This window comes from Magnolia sinica, chromosome 7 (assembly GCF_029962835.1).
Source record: "Magnolia sinica isolate HGM2019 chromosome 7, MsV1, whole genome shotgun sequence".
In the NCBI taxonomy this organism is placed as follows: domain Eukaryota; kingdom Viridiplantae; phylum Streptophyta; class Magnoliopsida; order Magnoliales; family Magnoliaceae; genus Magnolia; species Magnolia sinica.
Genome location: NC_080579.1, coordinates 94,177,998 through 94,190,765, shown reverse-complemented (window position 1 = coordinate 94,190,765; position 12,768 = coordinate 94,177,998). Strand labels below are relative to the sequence as shown.

The 12,768-nt window shown below is 40.0% G+C and overlaps 1 protein-coding gene across 1 annotated transcript; it reads right to left on the bottom strand.

The window, feature by feature from the left end:
• Window positions 1-1,964: 1,964 nt before the first annotated feature.
• On the bottom strand, window positions 1,965-3,498 carry LOC131250722 (protein LURP-one-related 11-like). Its single transcript, XM_058251001.1, has 3 exons — window positions 3,232-3,498; window positions 2,559-2,789; window positions 1,965-2,099 (listed from the first exon to the last, which is right to left on the bottom strand). Exons 1-3 carry the CDS (start codon window positions 3,496-3,498, stop codon window positions 1,965-1,967), a joined length of 633 nt encoding a protein of 210 aa, XP_058106984.1.
• Window positions 3,499-12,768: the final 9,270 nt, after the last annotated feature.

Below are 12,768 nucleotides of genomic sequence, written 5' to 3'. Positions count from 1 at the left end.
TTCATAGTGTGGCCTATTTATAATTAGTGAAAGTGGAGATTTGGTCATATTTACTCTAAACCGTCAGTTTTAAGCTAAAAAAGTAACGAGGTTGATTTGGTCTATTAGTTAAGATCTGGGCCTTATCTGACGCGGCTTCGGTTAGATCTTTAATTTAGTTATGATTCTCTTGATTAGTTAGCGATGGGTCGGTTAGATTTGGGCCCTACGTGAGTAAATCATGGGGCTAAACTTGATGTTCAAGTGATCAGGTGGATTCGTTGGCTTCCCACGGTTGATTAATCGGACTTGTGCGGTTCTTTACTGGTATCACCCATGTATAAATTAACATTGAGTGTTAATGGTCAGTAAGTGATAATATAAGTTAATTATATTTTTTTTTAAATTAAGGATTTTTGAAAATCCAAAACAGTGAAAATCCAGGATGTTACAAAAAGGATTGTGAAAGACGACCTTACCGAGTATATCCGGATACGAGATAGGATCCCTGCCTCGATGGGTCTTTCATAGATGTGTTGAATATATTGCCTTGGTCACGTGCCACCTAAATTAGGGCTATGTTTCATTCGTCGCTTTGTCTCATCTAAAGGTGTGCATGTGGTCATGTGCCACCGCATTTATGATAGGAAGCATGCCGTTGAAAGATAAGGGAGCAAAAGATATCTTTGCTATTTTATGATGTCCTAGACAAGTGGTATGTTGGCTGGGATTTGTGGTGTCCGGTGGAGATTTTTTCTTGCTTCCATATATATCGCCTTTGATATTTTATATTTTTCTAATATTTTATATATTGAGTTTTTTCAATTTGTACCTCTACTCAGATCAGCTTACGCAGCATGGCCAACAGCATAGATTAAAACTATTAGCATAACCCTCTACATAACCAAATTCATATACTTATTGAATGAAGTTTAAGCTCTAAGGCAAATTACTTATCTTATATATAGGAAAATTTTCATAGACAAATCCGATATGTGATTAAACCCACAATTCAAAAGTAATAGAAAATTTAAATTTAGAATGAAGCTAAAATATTTGAAATTTCATTTTTAATATAAAATTTGAAACAAAATATAACAATCCTTCCCAATGTGCCAGACTATCAAATACTTTATTTGAGCAAAGAATACCCAATATTATTGAGATATCGGAGAGTGAAAAGGAAGGAGAAATGATCTAATAATTGGTCGATACTGTTATTTTTAGCTGCCAACATGTCATGCACCACTCCGCACTAGCTGTACTATCTATACAGTCTTTGCACCACTCTGTTGATTTTACCTCTTTAACAAAATGTGGGGATGATATTTCAACCTCCCATTTTAGTTTCATACAACCGCATCTGGACAAAGCCTACTGATTGCTCATCGTGATGATCTGATCCATCCCTATCCAATGTTTGCAACATGAGTGCCACGTGTGGCTCATCCTCGTATTAGATTTCATCAAAATCACCATCCAATAGAACTACTGGTTCGACCTTTTGAGTGTAACTAATATAGGTATTAAAAATGTATTTAGATTTCAAAGAAGTCTCCTTATAGGACTGCAGATGCATTGATCCAAACCATTTACATGATGGGACTCACACACCAATATTATCATATTAGAACATCCTAGCAATAGAATATTTCATCCATTTTACTGGTTGAACCATGAACCTTCATCCAGGCCAGTTGTGTCAAGACAAAAATCTGATTGCTTTACCACTCAGGTGCTACCGTAATTCAAGGGTGATCCTTACGTTACCTTTTCTATGGCCCACTTTAATTTTGGAATGGGTTGAGTATCACTGTCTGAGATTTTTTTTTCAGTAGTATAAGTAGATGAATCTATGAATGTATCGTACAGGTCTCATGTCTTACATGCACCACTGAAATACATCTGTTCAGCGAATTCATGAACCTTCTCATGAAAACTGTCGGTCTTCACCACGCCTGATAACCAGGCTTAGAATTTCTGCTTCACATACTCTGGCTGACCAGACCATACACGACCACAAGGCCCATGATCAGGGAATGGTCCATGTTTGGCTCAACCACCAAGCTCAAAACATCATCTCCCAACACAACTCCTGAGGTTGATAGCTTTTGTTTTACCTGTCCAGATAAACACTAAAATGTGTCAGCTAATGGAGCCTACATGCAGTTACGATCGGGTTATCAGGACCGTTCATAATGCTAGGAACTACCCTGGATGGGCCATGATTAAAAAAAAAACAAATTGAACGTACGATTTTTACTATTTATTTTGTAGACCATTGATAGTTGATTTCAACGGTAAATTTGATCTTATTTAAAGAGAAAGATATCAAATACCTGAAAGTTTCTTTTTATGTATCTTATGCGAATTATCTGACGTGCATGGTTTGTGGCCCATCTATGGTAATCCCTAGTGGATGGATGGTTCTTATCATCCAACCCTACGGCTAAGATCGACTTGGTCATGAGATCGAAATCACAGGTCCCGCACTCTCTTATTCAATAAAATTAAATCATGTTAAATTTTTTTTTTTTTTTTTTTTTTTTTTTTTTTTTTTTAAGTGTAAAACATCTCACCTCTGCAACTATACGTCCGACCTTGTCGACGATCTTGCACCCAGATCTGACCGTTGATCCTTTTATCATGTAGCAATTCGATTGATCTGTGGCCCACCTCACTGTAACTTCATAAAATGAGTCTCCTTTCATGATCCTGCATGGTTTTCTTACTACAAACCATGGCTTCCCTTCTTCTAGCTTAGAACCGTTGCTTTTGTAGCCTTCCCATCGTCCAAACACCCTCAATTTCTGCATAGATAGTAGAAAGAAAGATACCCACTTCAGTTCAATGCACCCGTTTGTACAGAATTTAAAGTTCATGTTGCCCCGTGGGGCCCACATAAAAGTACGGTCTAATGATCGGAACCATCCATCTTGTAGGAGTTGATGGGATGCAAATAACCATAGTGCATGCGAAATAAATCATAGTGGACATGACCGTCTATAACTGAATATAGATTGATTGAATGGTCCACATTCAACTACAAAACTTGTGGGTTAGAATTATCCATTCATCATGGTTTCTCCACTGTGACCCATCCACTGCAGCACCCAAAAGAATAACAGCTCTGACCATTTTACTATATTTTCTTGTGGGACCCATGGCAGTATGCCAATGATAATTAAGCACGTGCCAATAGAACATTGCCTAAAAGATGGATGAGATAAGCTGATTGCATGAGTTTCTTACCTTTCTTACCATGGTTAATAGAACGGTCCCTCTAAGATCCATGAGAAAAACTCCATCGCTGCACTTGCGGTTGTAGTTGTCAATGCGGTAGATGATCTGGCCGTTTGAATCAAAGACAGTGCATCCGTTACCATTGAAAATGAGCGATTTCATCCATACCGTAAAAATTTCTCTACTTGAAGTCGTATTATTGGAAGCACCGAAAGCAGAAGTACCAGAAGAAGAGGGACATATCTTCGCCATGAGAAAAGAACTGATGGGTCTCATGGCTTTTCATATGCTCTGGAACTTTAACCATGTTATGATGATAATAATAATAATAATAATAATAACAACAACAACAACAGCATGAGGTTGGGTCTACTAGCTTACAATGCGACGTGTGGGGCTCACTGTGACATGTACATGACATCCAATCCGTCTATCATCTGCATCGCCTGGTACTCTAGCTATCAGCCAAAAATTAGATGAACCCAAGATTCTCATGAGCCACACCACATGTAACAATTGGGATAGGGATGTCCACTTAAAAAAACCTTTAGGATTGTGGGTGGGGTCCACTGCATTTTACGTATGCCATCTAATCGATTCAGTAGATACATCTCACCAGGACGAATGGGCAACCCAAAACTCAAGTGGACCACACACCACATGATTTTAAAGGTTTTAAGCATGATTTTACATGGTGGGCACGGCCCACCAAAGTTTTGTGTCAGCCTGATTTCTGGATGTCAAGGAGAACATGAGGGGGCGGACATGATGGAAGAATTGGATGGCATGCATACATGGAGGTGGGCCCCTATTGCATTGCAGGCTAAGCTTAACGTACAATGCTTTGAGTGGACACGGTCACAGTATTACTAGTTTAATGTATTATTTGAATAGAAAACATGAAGCACCCTCGCATGCCTTTTTGTGTTGTTTATAGCCAACCATTTCTTTTGTGGGTCACGTTTAAGGCAAGCTCATAGACGTCGGTTTTGTGTATTATATTCACACTGGAGAAATGTGGGTTGGACTAATGAACGGTCTGGATCAATGTGTTCCAACCCCCAGGAACTATGAATGTGATTTTGGGCCTAATGAACGGTCTGGATCAAGGTATGGGAAGTACAAGTATCTCATTAGGAGAAATTTACGACTGTGGACCCCACCTTTTATCCAGCGGTTTTTACGAAGCAATACAAACTTAGAATACGCACTTGGACCTACTCGTAGGAGTCAGAATTTCAGGACGAAAATACCCCTCCTTTTGACAGAAACGGATTCGGTACTCCCCCTGCCACCAGCTAATGCGGACGGTCGCTGGTCTGTGGACCCCACCATATTGTATACTTATCATCCATGCCGTCCAGATATTTTTCCAGATCATTTTACAGTATGAGACCAAAATTAGGTATATCCAAATCTCAATTGTACCACATTACAGGAAACAATTTTGAATGAGCGTTAACCATTAGAAACTCAGGTGGAGCCCACTGTGATGTTTGTGAGAAATCCACCCCGTCTAAGTTCATTCATAAGGTCACAAAGACCTGGATGAATAGGAAAAACAAATTTCATAATGATCCAAAACTTGTGTAACCCCTAAAAGGGTTGCAATGGTAGGCGTTCAATTCCCCACTGCCTTTTCCAGTGTGGTCCAGTTGATTGCTAGATCTGTCTTATTTTTCACCTCAAGCCTTAATTCAAGTTCGCCAAATAGATGGACGGTTTGGATATGACACATACCTCATAATGGGACCCACAAAAATCGGTGGGGATAACAATAGGGAAAAAGAAGGAAAAGAAAAAAGGAAGCCAGCGTGTTGGGGTTGACCGGGGTGGACCCAGTTGACCGGGTCAGAGCTGCGTCTATCGCTACGGATTATAACCGTAGCCAAAACTGTAGTGCTATGCACTTTTTTTCATTTTTTGATTTTTTTTATTTTTATTTTTATTTTTTACATTGAGAACGTTTTCCCCCTTACATTTTTTTATAATACATAATTATGTAAATATGTATATATAAGTATATAAAATTATTTTTCTATCTTTTAATTCATTTCTTTGTCTATTTATTTAACAAGCATATCTCCTAAACTAGAATGATTTACTTAACTTACTACATATGATTTTGGTGTAGGAGAAGCTAATTTAGCCAATCAACCTAGTTATTTTCCAAGATTCCATCGGGTCATTGGTTGAAAATCCATTTCATTCAGTTCATGGTCAATTTGAATCACTTCGTGGTCAAACTAGTGAGGCAAACATGAAATTGAGCAAGGCAAACATGAATTGAGCGGGGAAAACTAGAAAGAACTTCATTTTTATTATATTTCAATATAGGACTTATTACATTAGTTTATTATATTTCAATTACGTGCTAATATTTTTGTTATTACATTAGTTTGTTATTTCAATTACGTGCCAATCCATTACTTGCTAATATTTTTGTTATTATATTAGTTTATTATATTTCAATATAGGACTTATTTTTGTTATCTATGATTTTATTAATTATATACGTGATTATTCATCATAAAGAATTTCATTTTTTTCTCTAAAAAACTAAGCTAAAATATAGGACTACTCCTTTAAAAAGTCAAGTAGCATAGCACGCAGTCTATTTGGGAGAGAGAAATCCGGTATATCTTGTTAGCTTGAGTCCTTAGAAATGACGTGGACAAATGAGACCCGACATTTGCCCTGTTGTTTTTCTTGTTTGCCTCGCTCATATTTCAGTTTATCTTGTTGTTTTTCTAGTTTGTCCCGCTGTTTTTCTTGTTTGTCCCGCTGTTTTTCTTGTTTACCTCGCTCATATTTCAATTTGTCCCGCTATTTTTCTAGTTTGCCCCGCTCATATTTCAATTTGCCCTGCTGTTTTTCTAGTTTGCCCCGCTCATATTTCAGTTTACCCCGCTGTTTTTTTTATTTGCCCCGCTCATGTTTCAGTTTGCCCCGCTGTATTTCTAGTTTGCCCCGCTCATATTTCAGTTTGCCCCGCTATTTTTCTAGTTTACCCCGCTCATATTTCAGTTTGCCCCACTCATATTTCAATTTGTCCCGCTGTTTTTCTAGTTTGCCCTGCTTATATTTCAGTTTACCACGTTGTTTTTCTAGTTTGCCCCGCTCATATTTCAATTTGCCCCGCTATTTTTCTAGTTTGCCCCGCTCATATTTCAATTTGCCCCACTGTTTTTCTAGTTTGCCCCGCTCATATTTCAATTTGCCACGCTGTTTTTCTAGTTTGCCCCTCTCATATTTCAGTTTGCCCCGCTGTTTTTCTAGCTTGCCCCGCTCATAATTCAGTTTACCCCGCTCATATTTCAGTTTGCCCCGCTGTTTTTCTAGTTTACCCCGCTCATAATTCAGTTTGCCCTGATCATATTTCAGTTTGCCCCGCTGTTTTTCTAGTTTGCCCCGCTCATATTTCAATTTACCTTGCTGTTTTTCTAGTTTGCCCCGTTGTTTTTCTAGTTTACCCCACTATTTTTCTAGTTTACCCCGCTCATAGTTCAGTTTGACCCGCTGTTTTTCTAGTTTGCCCCGCTCGTATTTCAGTTTGCCCCGCTGTTTTTCTAGTTTGCCCCGCTCATATTTCAGTTCGTCCCGCTGTTTTCATGGTTGCCTAACTCATTTTCATGTTTGCCCTGCTGAATTTCTAATTTGCCCTGCTCAGTTTCATGTACGGCTGAAAGTTAAGCGGGTTCAACCCGACCGACCCGACATTGGGTTAGGCTCGGGCAGGATATATCAGGCCCGATCTCTAGCTTGGGCTATACAAACACCAACCTGATAAAACTTGGGTTGGGTTAGGGTTGAGCACCAACCCGAACCAACCCGCCCAACTTCCAGCCCTAATTTCATGTTTGCCCTACTCAATTTCATGTTTGCCCCACTGAATTTCTAGTTTGTCCCACCGAATTTTTAGTTTGACCGCGAAGTGATTGAAATTGACCATGAACTGAATTAAATGGATTTTCGACCATCGACCCGATGGAATCTTGGAAAATAACTAGGTTGGTTGGCTAAATTAGCTTCTCCTACCCCAAAATCATATGTGGTAAGTTAAGTAAATCATTCTAGTTTAGGAGATATGCTTCTTAAATAAATAGACAAAGAAATGAATTAAAAGATAGAAAAATAATTTTATATACTTATATATACATATTTACATAATTATGTATTATAGAAAAATGTAAGGGGGAAAACATTCTCAATGTAAAAAATAAAAATAAAAATAAAAAAATAAAAAAATGAAAAAAGTGCATAGCACTACAGTTTTGGCTACGGTTATAATCCGTAGCGATAGACCCAGCTCTGACCCGGTCGACCGGGTTGGACCCGGTCGACCCAACTTGCTGATTTTGTTTTTAAGTAAGCTGGCCTATGGCTACGGATTTAGCGGACTCTATGGCTACGGATTATAACCGTAGCCATAGGTACCGCGAATCCGTAGCCATAGGTACCTTGGTCCAAGGACCTGATAAACTGGGTCAGTTAGTTGGGGTCGACCGGGTCTCAACCCGGTCGACCGGGTCGGTTGTCTTGCCCACTTGTGTTTTTTAGATTTGTCTCATTTTTTGTCTTATATCATAATGAGAGTAATCAATTCATTTTTTTAATTTATCTCATTTTTTGTCTTATATCATAACGAAAGTAGTCAAAATGAATTGACATGAGACCCACATAGCTTTCAATAGTAAGGGATTCCTACCCTAAGTTGTCGTGGACAATCTGCATCCCTTTGAATTATAGGGAATTCATCTAACCCTAGGTTATAGGCAAGTTGCATAACTTTTAGACAATTTAGTTTGCATATGGTTCAATTGAGTTTCAAAACTCAAGATAAACTCGACTTGACTCGAACCACTAGCTCGAGTCGAAAGCTTTGGCAAACAAGCCAAGCCTCAATGTTAAGCTCGAGGGCAAGCTCGAGATCGAGCTCAAACTCGAGTATAGCATGGACGAGTCAAGCCGAGCTTGGCCCATCTCGACTCGGCTTGATGTACAACCCTATTTACAGATAATGTGCAAAGTTAGGGCTCAAGTCCAGTTTAGGCATGATTTTGCTGACCTGTGAGTGGTGTAATCATGCATCAGTGAGCTATGCCCTATTCTCGGCAATAAATACTCGAACATGTCTTATTTCACTCGGTATTGGATAGTGGCATATTTGTATGCATGCTTAGCGGGCTCATCTAGCACTACAAGCTCTAGATGTCCTGCTTGTGTAATTCAGATAAGGTATGGATACGAGGAACAAGACATGTAAACTAGACATGACCCATTCATGATGGTTTCCTCCGTATCAATGACTTAGATAAATATACAACTGAGTTTGAATAGATGGTTCTTGTGAGCTATTTTGGATGCTTAGCTAAAAGCATAGACTTCTTTAAGTTAGCCACAGAATGTTGTGGTTAGATTTCTTTCGTTCATTGGAATTCCTGAAGAAGAGTTTTAATGGATAATTGAAGTTTAAACATTGTAAACCCCATGAAATTAGATTTTTCAAGAAATCATTTTTAAAAAAATCTGTTTTATTAAAAGATCAAAACATCTCATTTCCCATTTCCCATTTCCCATGAAATATGAGCGAGGCAAACTAGAAAATCAGTGGGGGAAACTAGAAAATAAGCAGGGCAAACTAGAAGATCAACGAGGCAAGCATGAAAATGAGCGAGTCAATCATGAAAATGAGCGGGTCAAGCATGAAAATGAGCGGACCAAACTAGAAAATCAGCGGTGCAAGCATGAAAATGAGCGGGTCAATCATGAAAATGAGCGGGGCAAAGTAGAAAATCAGCGGGGCAAACTGAAATATGAGCGGGGCAAACTAGAAAAACAGCGGGGCAAACTAGAAGATCAGCGGGGCAAGCATGAAAATGAACGGGGCAAACATGAAAATCAGCGAGGGAAACATGAAATTGACCGGGGCAAACATGAAATTGAGCGGGGCAAACTAGAAATTGAGCAGGGCAAACTATAAAATCAGGGGGAAAAACATGAAATTGAGTGGGGCAAGCATGAAATGCACGGAAATGACCATGAAGTAAAGCAAATTGACCATGAAATGCATGGAAATGTGGGTTAGCTTGCTAGTAAACACCCATGCCAGTGCACACCCTCCATGTTAGCCACCCCCACTAGGGATCGATACCAAGGAAAACGTACCTAAATAAGACTTTAATTTCACTACTAAACTATGGAGGTGTCCCAAAATAATACTTTATGGATCTTCTGAGGAATGCTTTGAATCATGCTCGAAATGTTCGTTTCAATAAGCACATTGCAGCTGTCTGGCTTCAATAAATGCCCAATGTGATGAATGTTGCTCTGGTTGCTTTGGTAGTTCACATGGTTGGAGTTGGTTATAAAGAGTGCTCCATGTAGAAACCTTTGCCATATACTTCCTAAAAGCCAACCCAAATTCTTAGGAGAAGACTAAGATAATAATGGTGATGATGATACATTTATAAATTCATACACATATACAAACATACATACTTATAGAAATATATAGATATGCATATGCACATACAGATACAAATACATGCATGCGGATCTGAAGTGGAGGAGGTGGGCCACCATCTTTCAATTGAGAATCTCTAGTTACATGAAGGGGGAGGAGACGGTAGTGATTTAAAGGGTATGTTATTCCATCAATCAAGAGTTTTGATTTTTTTGAATAGGCAGAAGGAAATGGTAATGTACTGGAGGGTATGTTACTCCATTGATTCAAAGATAAAGGGTCCATATTTAGTTGGAAGGGCCCTAGTCTTTTGTATTTTAGTGTACCTGAGTGCATAAGCCCAACAGCTACAGGGGCGAGCCTTAAGCTGAAGGGGGCGAGTAACCATTGATGTCATAAATGGTCACAAGAGTACCTATCTACATTCAGAACCTATGAAAAGCTGGCTGATCGTAATCATTGAGCTAACATACTTTCGGACTGACAATATAACCCATACCTGTTATTAACACTTGGATCAGTAGATCATACATTCAGCTCCAGGACCGTCGGGACAATAGGTGTAAAACAGTTGATTGTCTAGGTAACAGGCACCACTAAGTATTTACATAGCGTACATCTATATAGATGCCTCCTCTTACCACACCTATCTCTTAGTGAAAACTGTTCATGGATCGTGAAACACATCAATGCTAGTCGTCACTCATAAATCAATGTAGCTCAAAAGATGAAACTATATCAGCGAAGGTTATGGGATTTGTATGGGAGTAAAGAAGGGAGCAAAGAAGGATTTGAGAAAAGATTTAGAAAACAGGGAAAGTTTGTTGGATTTGTGGAGGATTTGAGAAAGGGTTTAGAAAATAGTAGGAAAGATTTTAGAGAATAGAATGAAGATGATGATGGGTTTAGGATTGTGGAAGAAGGGAACGTGACTAGAAGATGAGAAGGTGTGTGGAAGAAGAGGAAGTGGGTTTTAGGTAATGGGTTTAGGAGATATAACTTACATTTCGACCGGGCTTCAGGCTTCGAGCTTCGGGCCTGTTGTTAGGCATTTTAATGATCGAAACCGTCGACCGGCTAGAAGCACAGGACAGCGAGATGGGGTCGACCGGGTCACCATATCAACAGCAAGATGGGGTCGACCGGGTCACCATATATATAGCAAGATGGGGTCGACCGGGTCAACCCGGTCGACCGGGTCACCATATATACAGTAAGATGGGGTCAACCAGGTAGACCCGGTCGACCGGGTAAAAGGGCATTTGAGCCAGATGGGGTCGACCGGGTCACCATATCAACAGCAACATCCGGTCGACCGGGTAAAAGGCATATTCCATAAAAAAAATGAAATAGATCCAAAACCAGGTTTGCTTCTTCTTTTTTCCTTTATTTTAGGGCCTGGCTGATAATCCTTTATTCATTTTTCTTTTTTGTCAACCTCACTCAGCAAAACCAGGTTTCAACTCATTTTGTCAACCATGCTTAGCAAGTAATGTTATTATCAGGCCCACACAGGCATTTCGTCGAGCACAATACACATCGGTGGGTTTGCATATTTTTATAATCCTCAAATATAACATATGTATAGTATTTTTACGGATATTTAGAAAGAAAAAACCCGATTAAATGCTTCAACCTGGGGTTTGGGTCAAGGGTCGTCAGAACCTATCCAACACATGAAGTTTATAAGGATAGTTGGAAAGAGAAAATCCAATTAACCTAGGATTTGGGTCAAGGGTCGGATCTCACCTCTTAGTTGATTCTAGCGAACAACAAGGGAGTTCTTAGGCTATGATTCTAGCGAGGCACATGCATGAATCATAGCATAAGACTTTACTGCTAAAATTTTCCGATTGTATTGTCTTCCGGTTCTCTTTGTGTTAGTTGTGTCAGGACACATGCATGCGGTCATAGCTACGAAAATTGGAAGAGAGCTCGAATTTGTTACCTTTTATCAGCCACACTTCGCATCTACTACGGTAGGACCGAGGTCTCCGACGAATACACCCACACACACTTCGTCCATGTTGCTGAAATTGTTGTAGGAGTGAGTGAAAGAGAGGGGTTAAAGGGTTTTATACCCTGGTTTTAGGTCAGTTGGCCCCGGCTTTCGCTAATTCACCCAAATGGCCTTGTTGGACTTTATTCCGGTCACCATTTCTCAATCAAGGGTCAGATTTGACTGCCTCGCTGCAAGGACATATCTTCAATATTCAAAGCGAAAATTTATGTGAAATCTGGAGGTTGAAATGCCCCAGTTGACTGTCCCAATTGGCAGGGCCATTTGTTTAAAAAACACAAGATTTTATTTCAGGGCTATAGCGATATGCACTTTACAAGTGCCCACTGGTCGATGCGATTCGTTCATTTACGAGTGCGGTCCGGATCTATCGTCTGTGATGTACCACAAGCCCAATGAGACCAAAGACCTCCCATTCAGTCAGATTTTTTTGCCCTTCACTGGGCGATGCATAGCCCGATAAGACAGTCGCCAAGTACAATTTGCACAGGGACGTGTTTGGTTCGAGGGATTGGAAGGGATGAGAAGGTTTAATCCCGGGATTGGCCGGGCGTGCCAAACAGACTGGATGTAGCAATCCGGTCTAATAGCAATCCCATGGGTCTCAAGACAATCCACTGCCAACACCATCATTACCTCGAAATCCATGTCATCCACCGTAATACCATTCAATCCCTTCCAAACCACCCGGCCAAACGGGCCCTAAAATCCATACTCAACAGGGGAAACTATAAGGGCCCGTTTGGCACGTTTGGTCCGGATTGGCCGAGCGTGCCAAACAGAGACGGTGATCTGATCCCAATCCCACCGATCTTAAGACAATCCACTGACAACATCATCATTACCTTTAAATCCCATCCAATCCATCCTAATCCGTTAAAATTTAAACATAGACATTGAGAGTGGACACCTGGACATTCAGCGGGACAAACCTGAAATTGAACGGGGCAAACTAGAAGATCAGCGGGGGAGACTAGAAGATCAGCGGGGCACACTAAAAGATCAGCGGGGGAGACTAGAAGATCAGCGGGGCAAACTAGAAGATCAGCGGGGGAGACTA

What these genes read in the sequence shown, in the direction of transcription:
- LOC131250722 (XM_058251001.1), bottom strand. Translation starts at nt 3,498, where the DNA reads ATGAGACCCATCAGTTCTTTTCTCATGGCGAAGATATGTCCCTCTTCT. An exon ending in TATTAACCATGGTAAGAAAG is followed by an intron (nt 2,790 to 3,231) that starts GTAAGAAACTCA and finishes CTATCTATGCAG; the next exon opens with AAATTGAGGGTGTTTGGACG. An exon ending in TCGGACGTATAGTTGCAGAG is followed by an intron (nt 2,100 to 2,558) that starts GTGAGATGTTTT and finishes TTATCTGGACAG; the next exon opens with GTAAAACAAAAGCTATCAAC.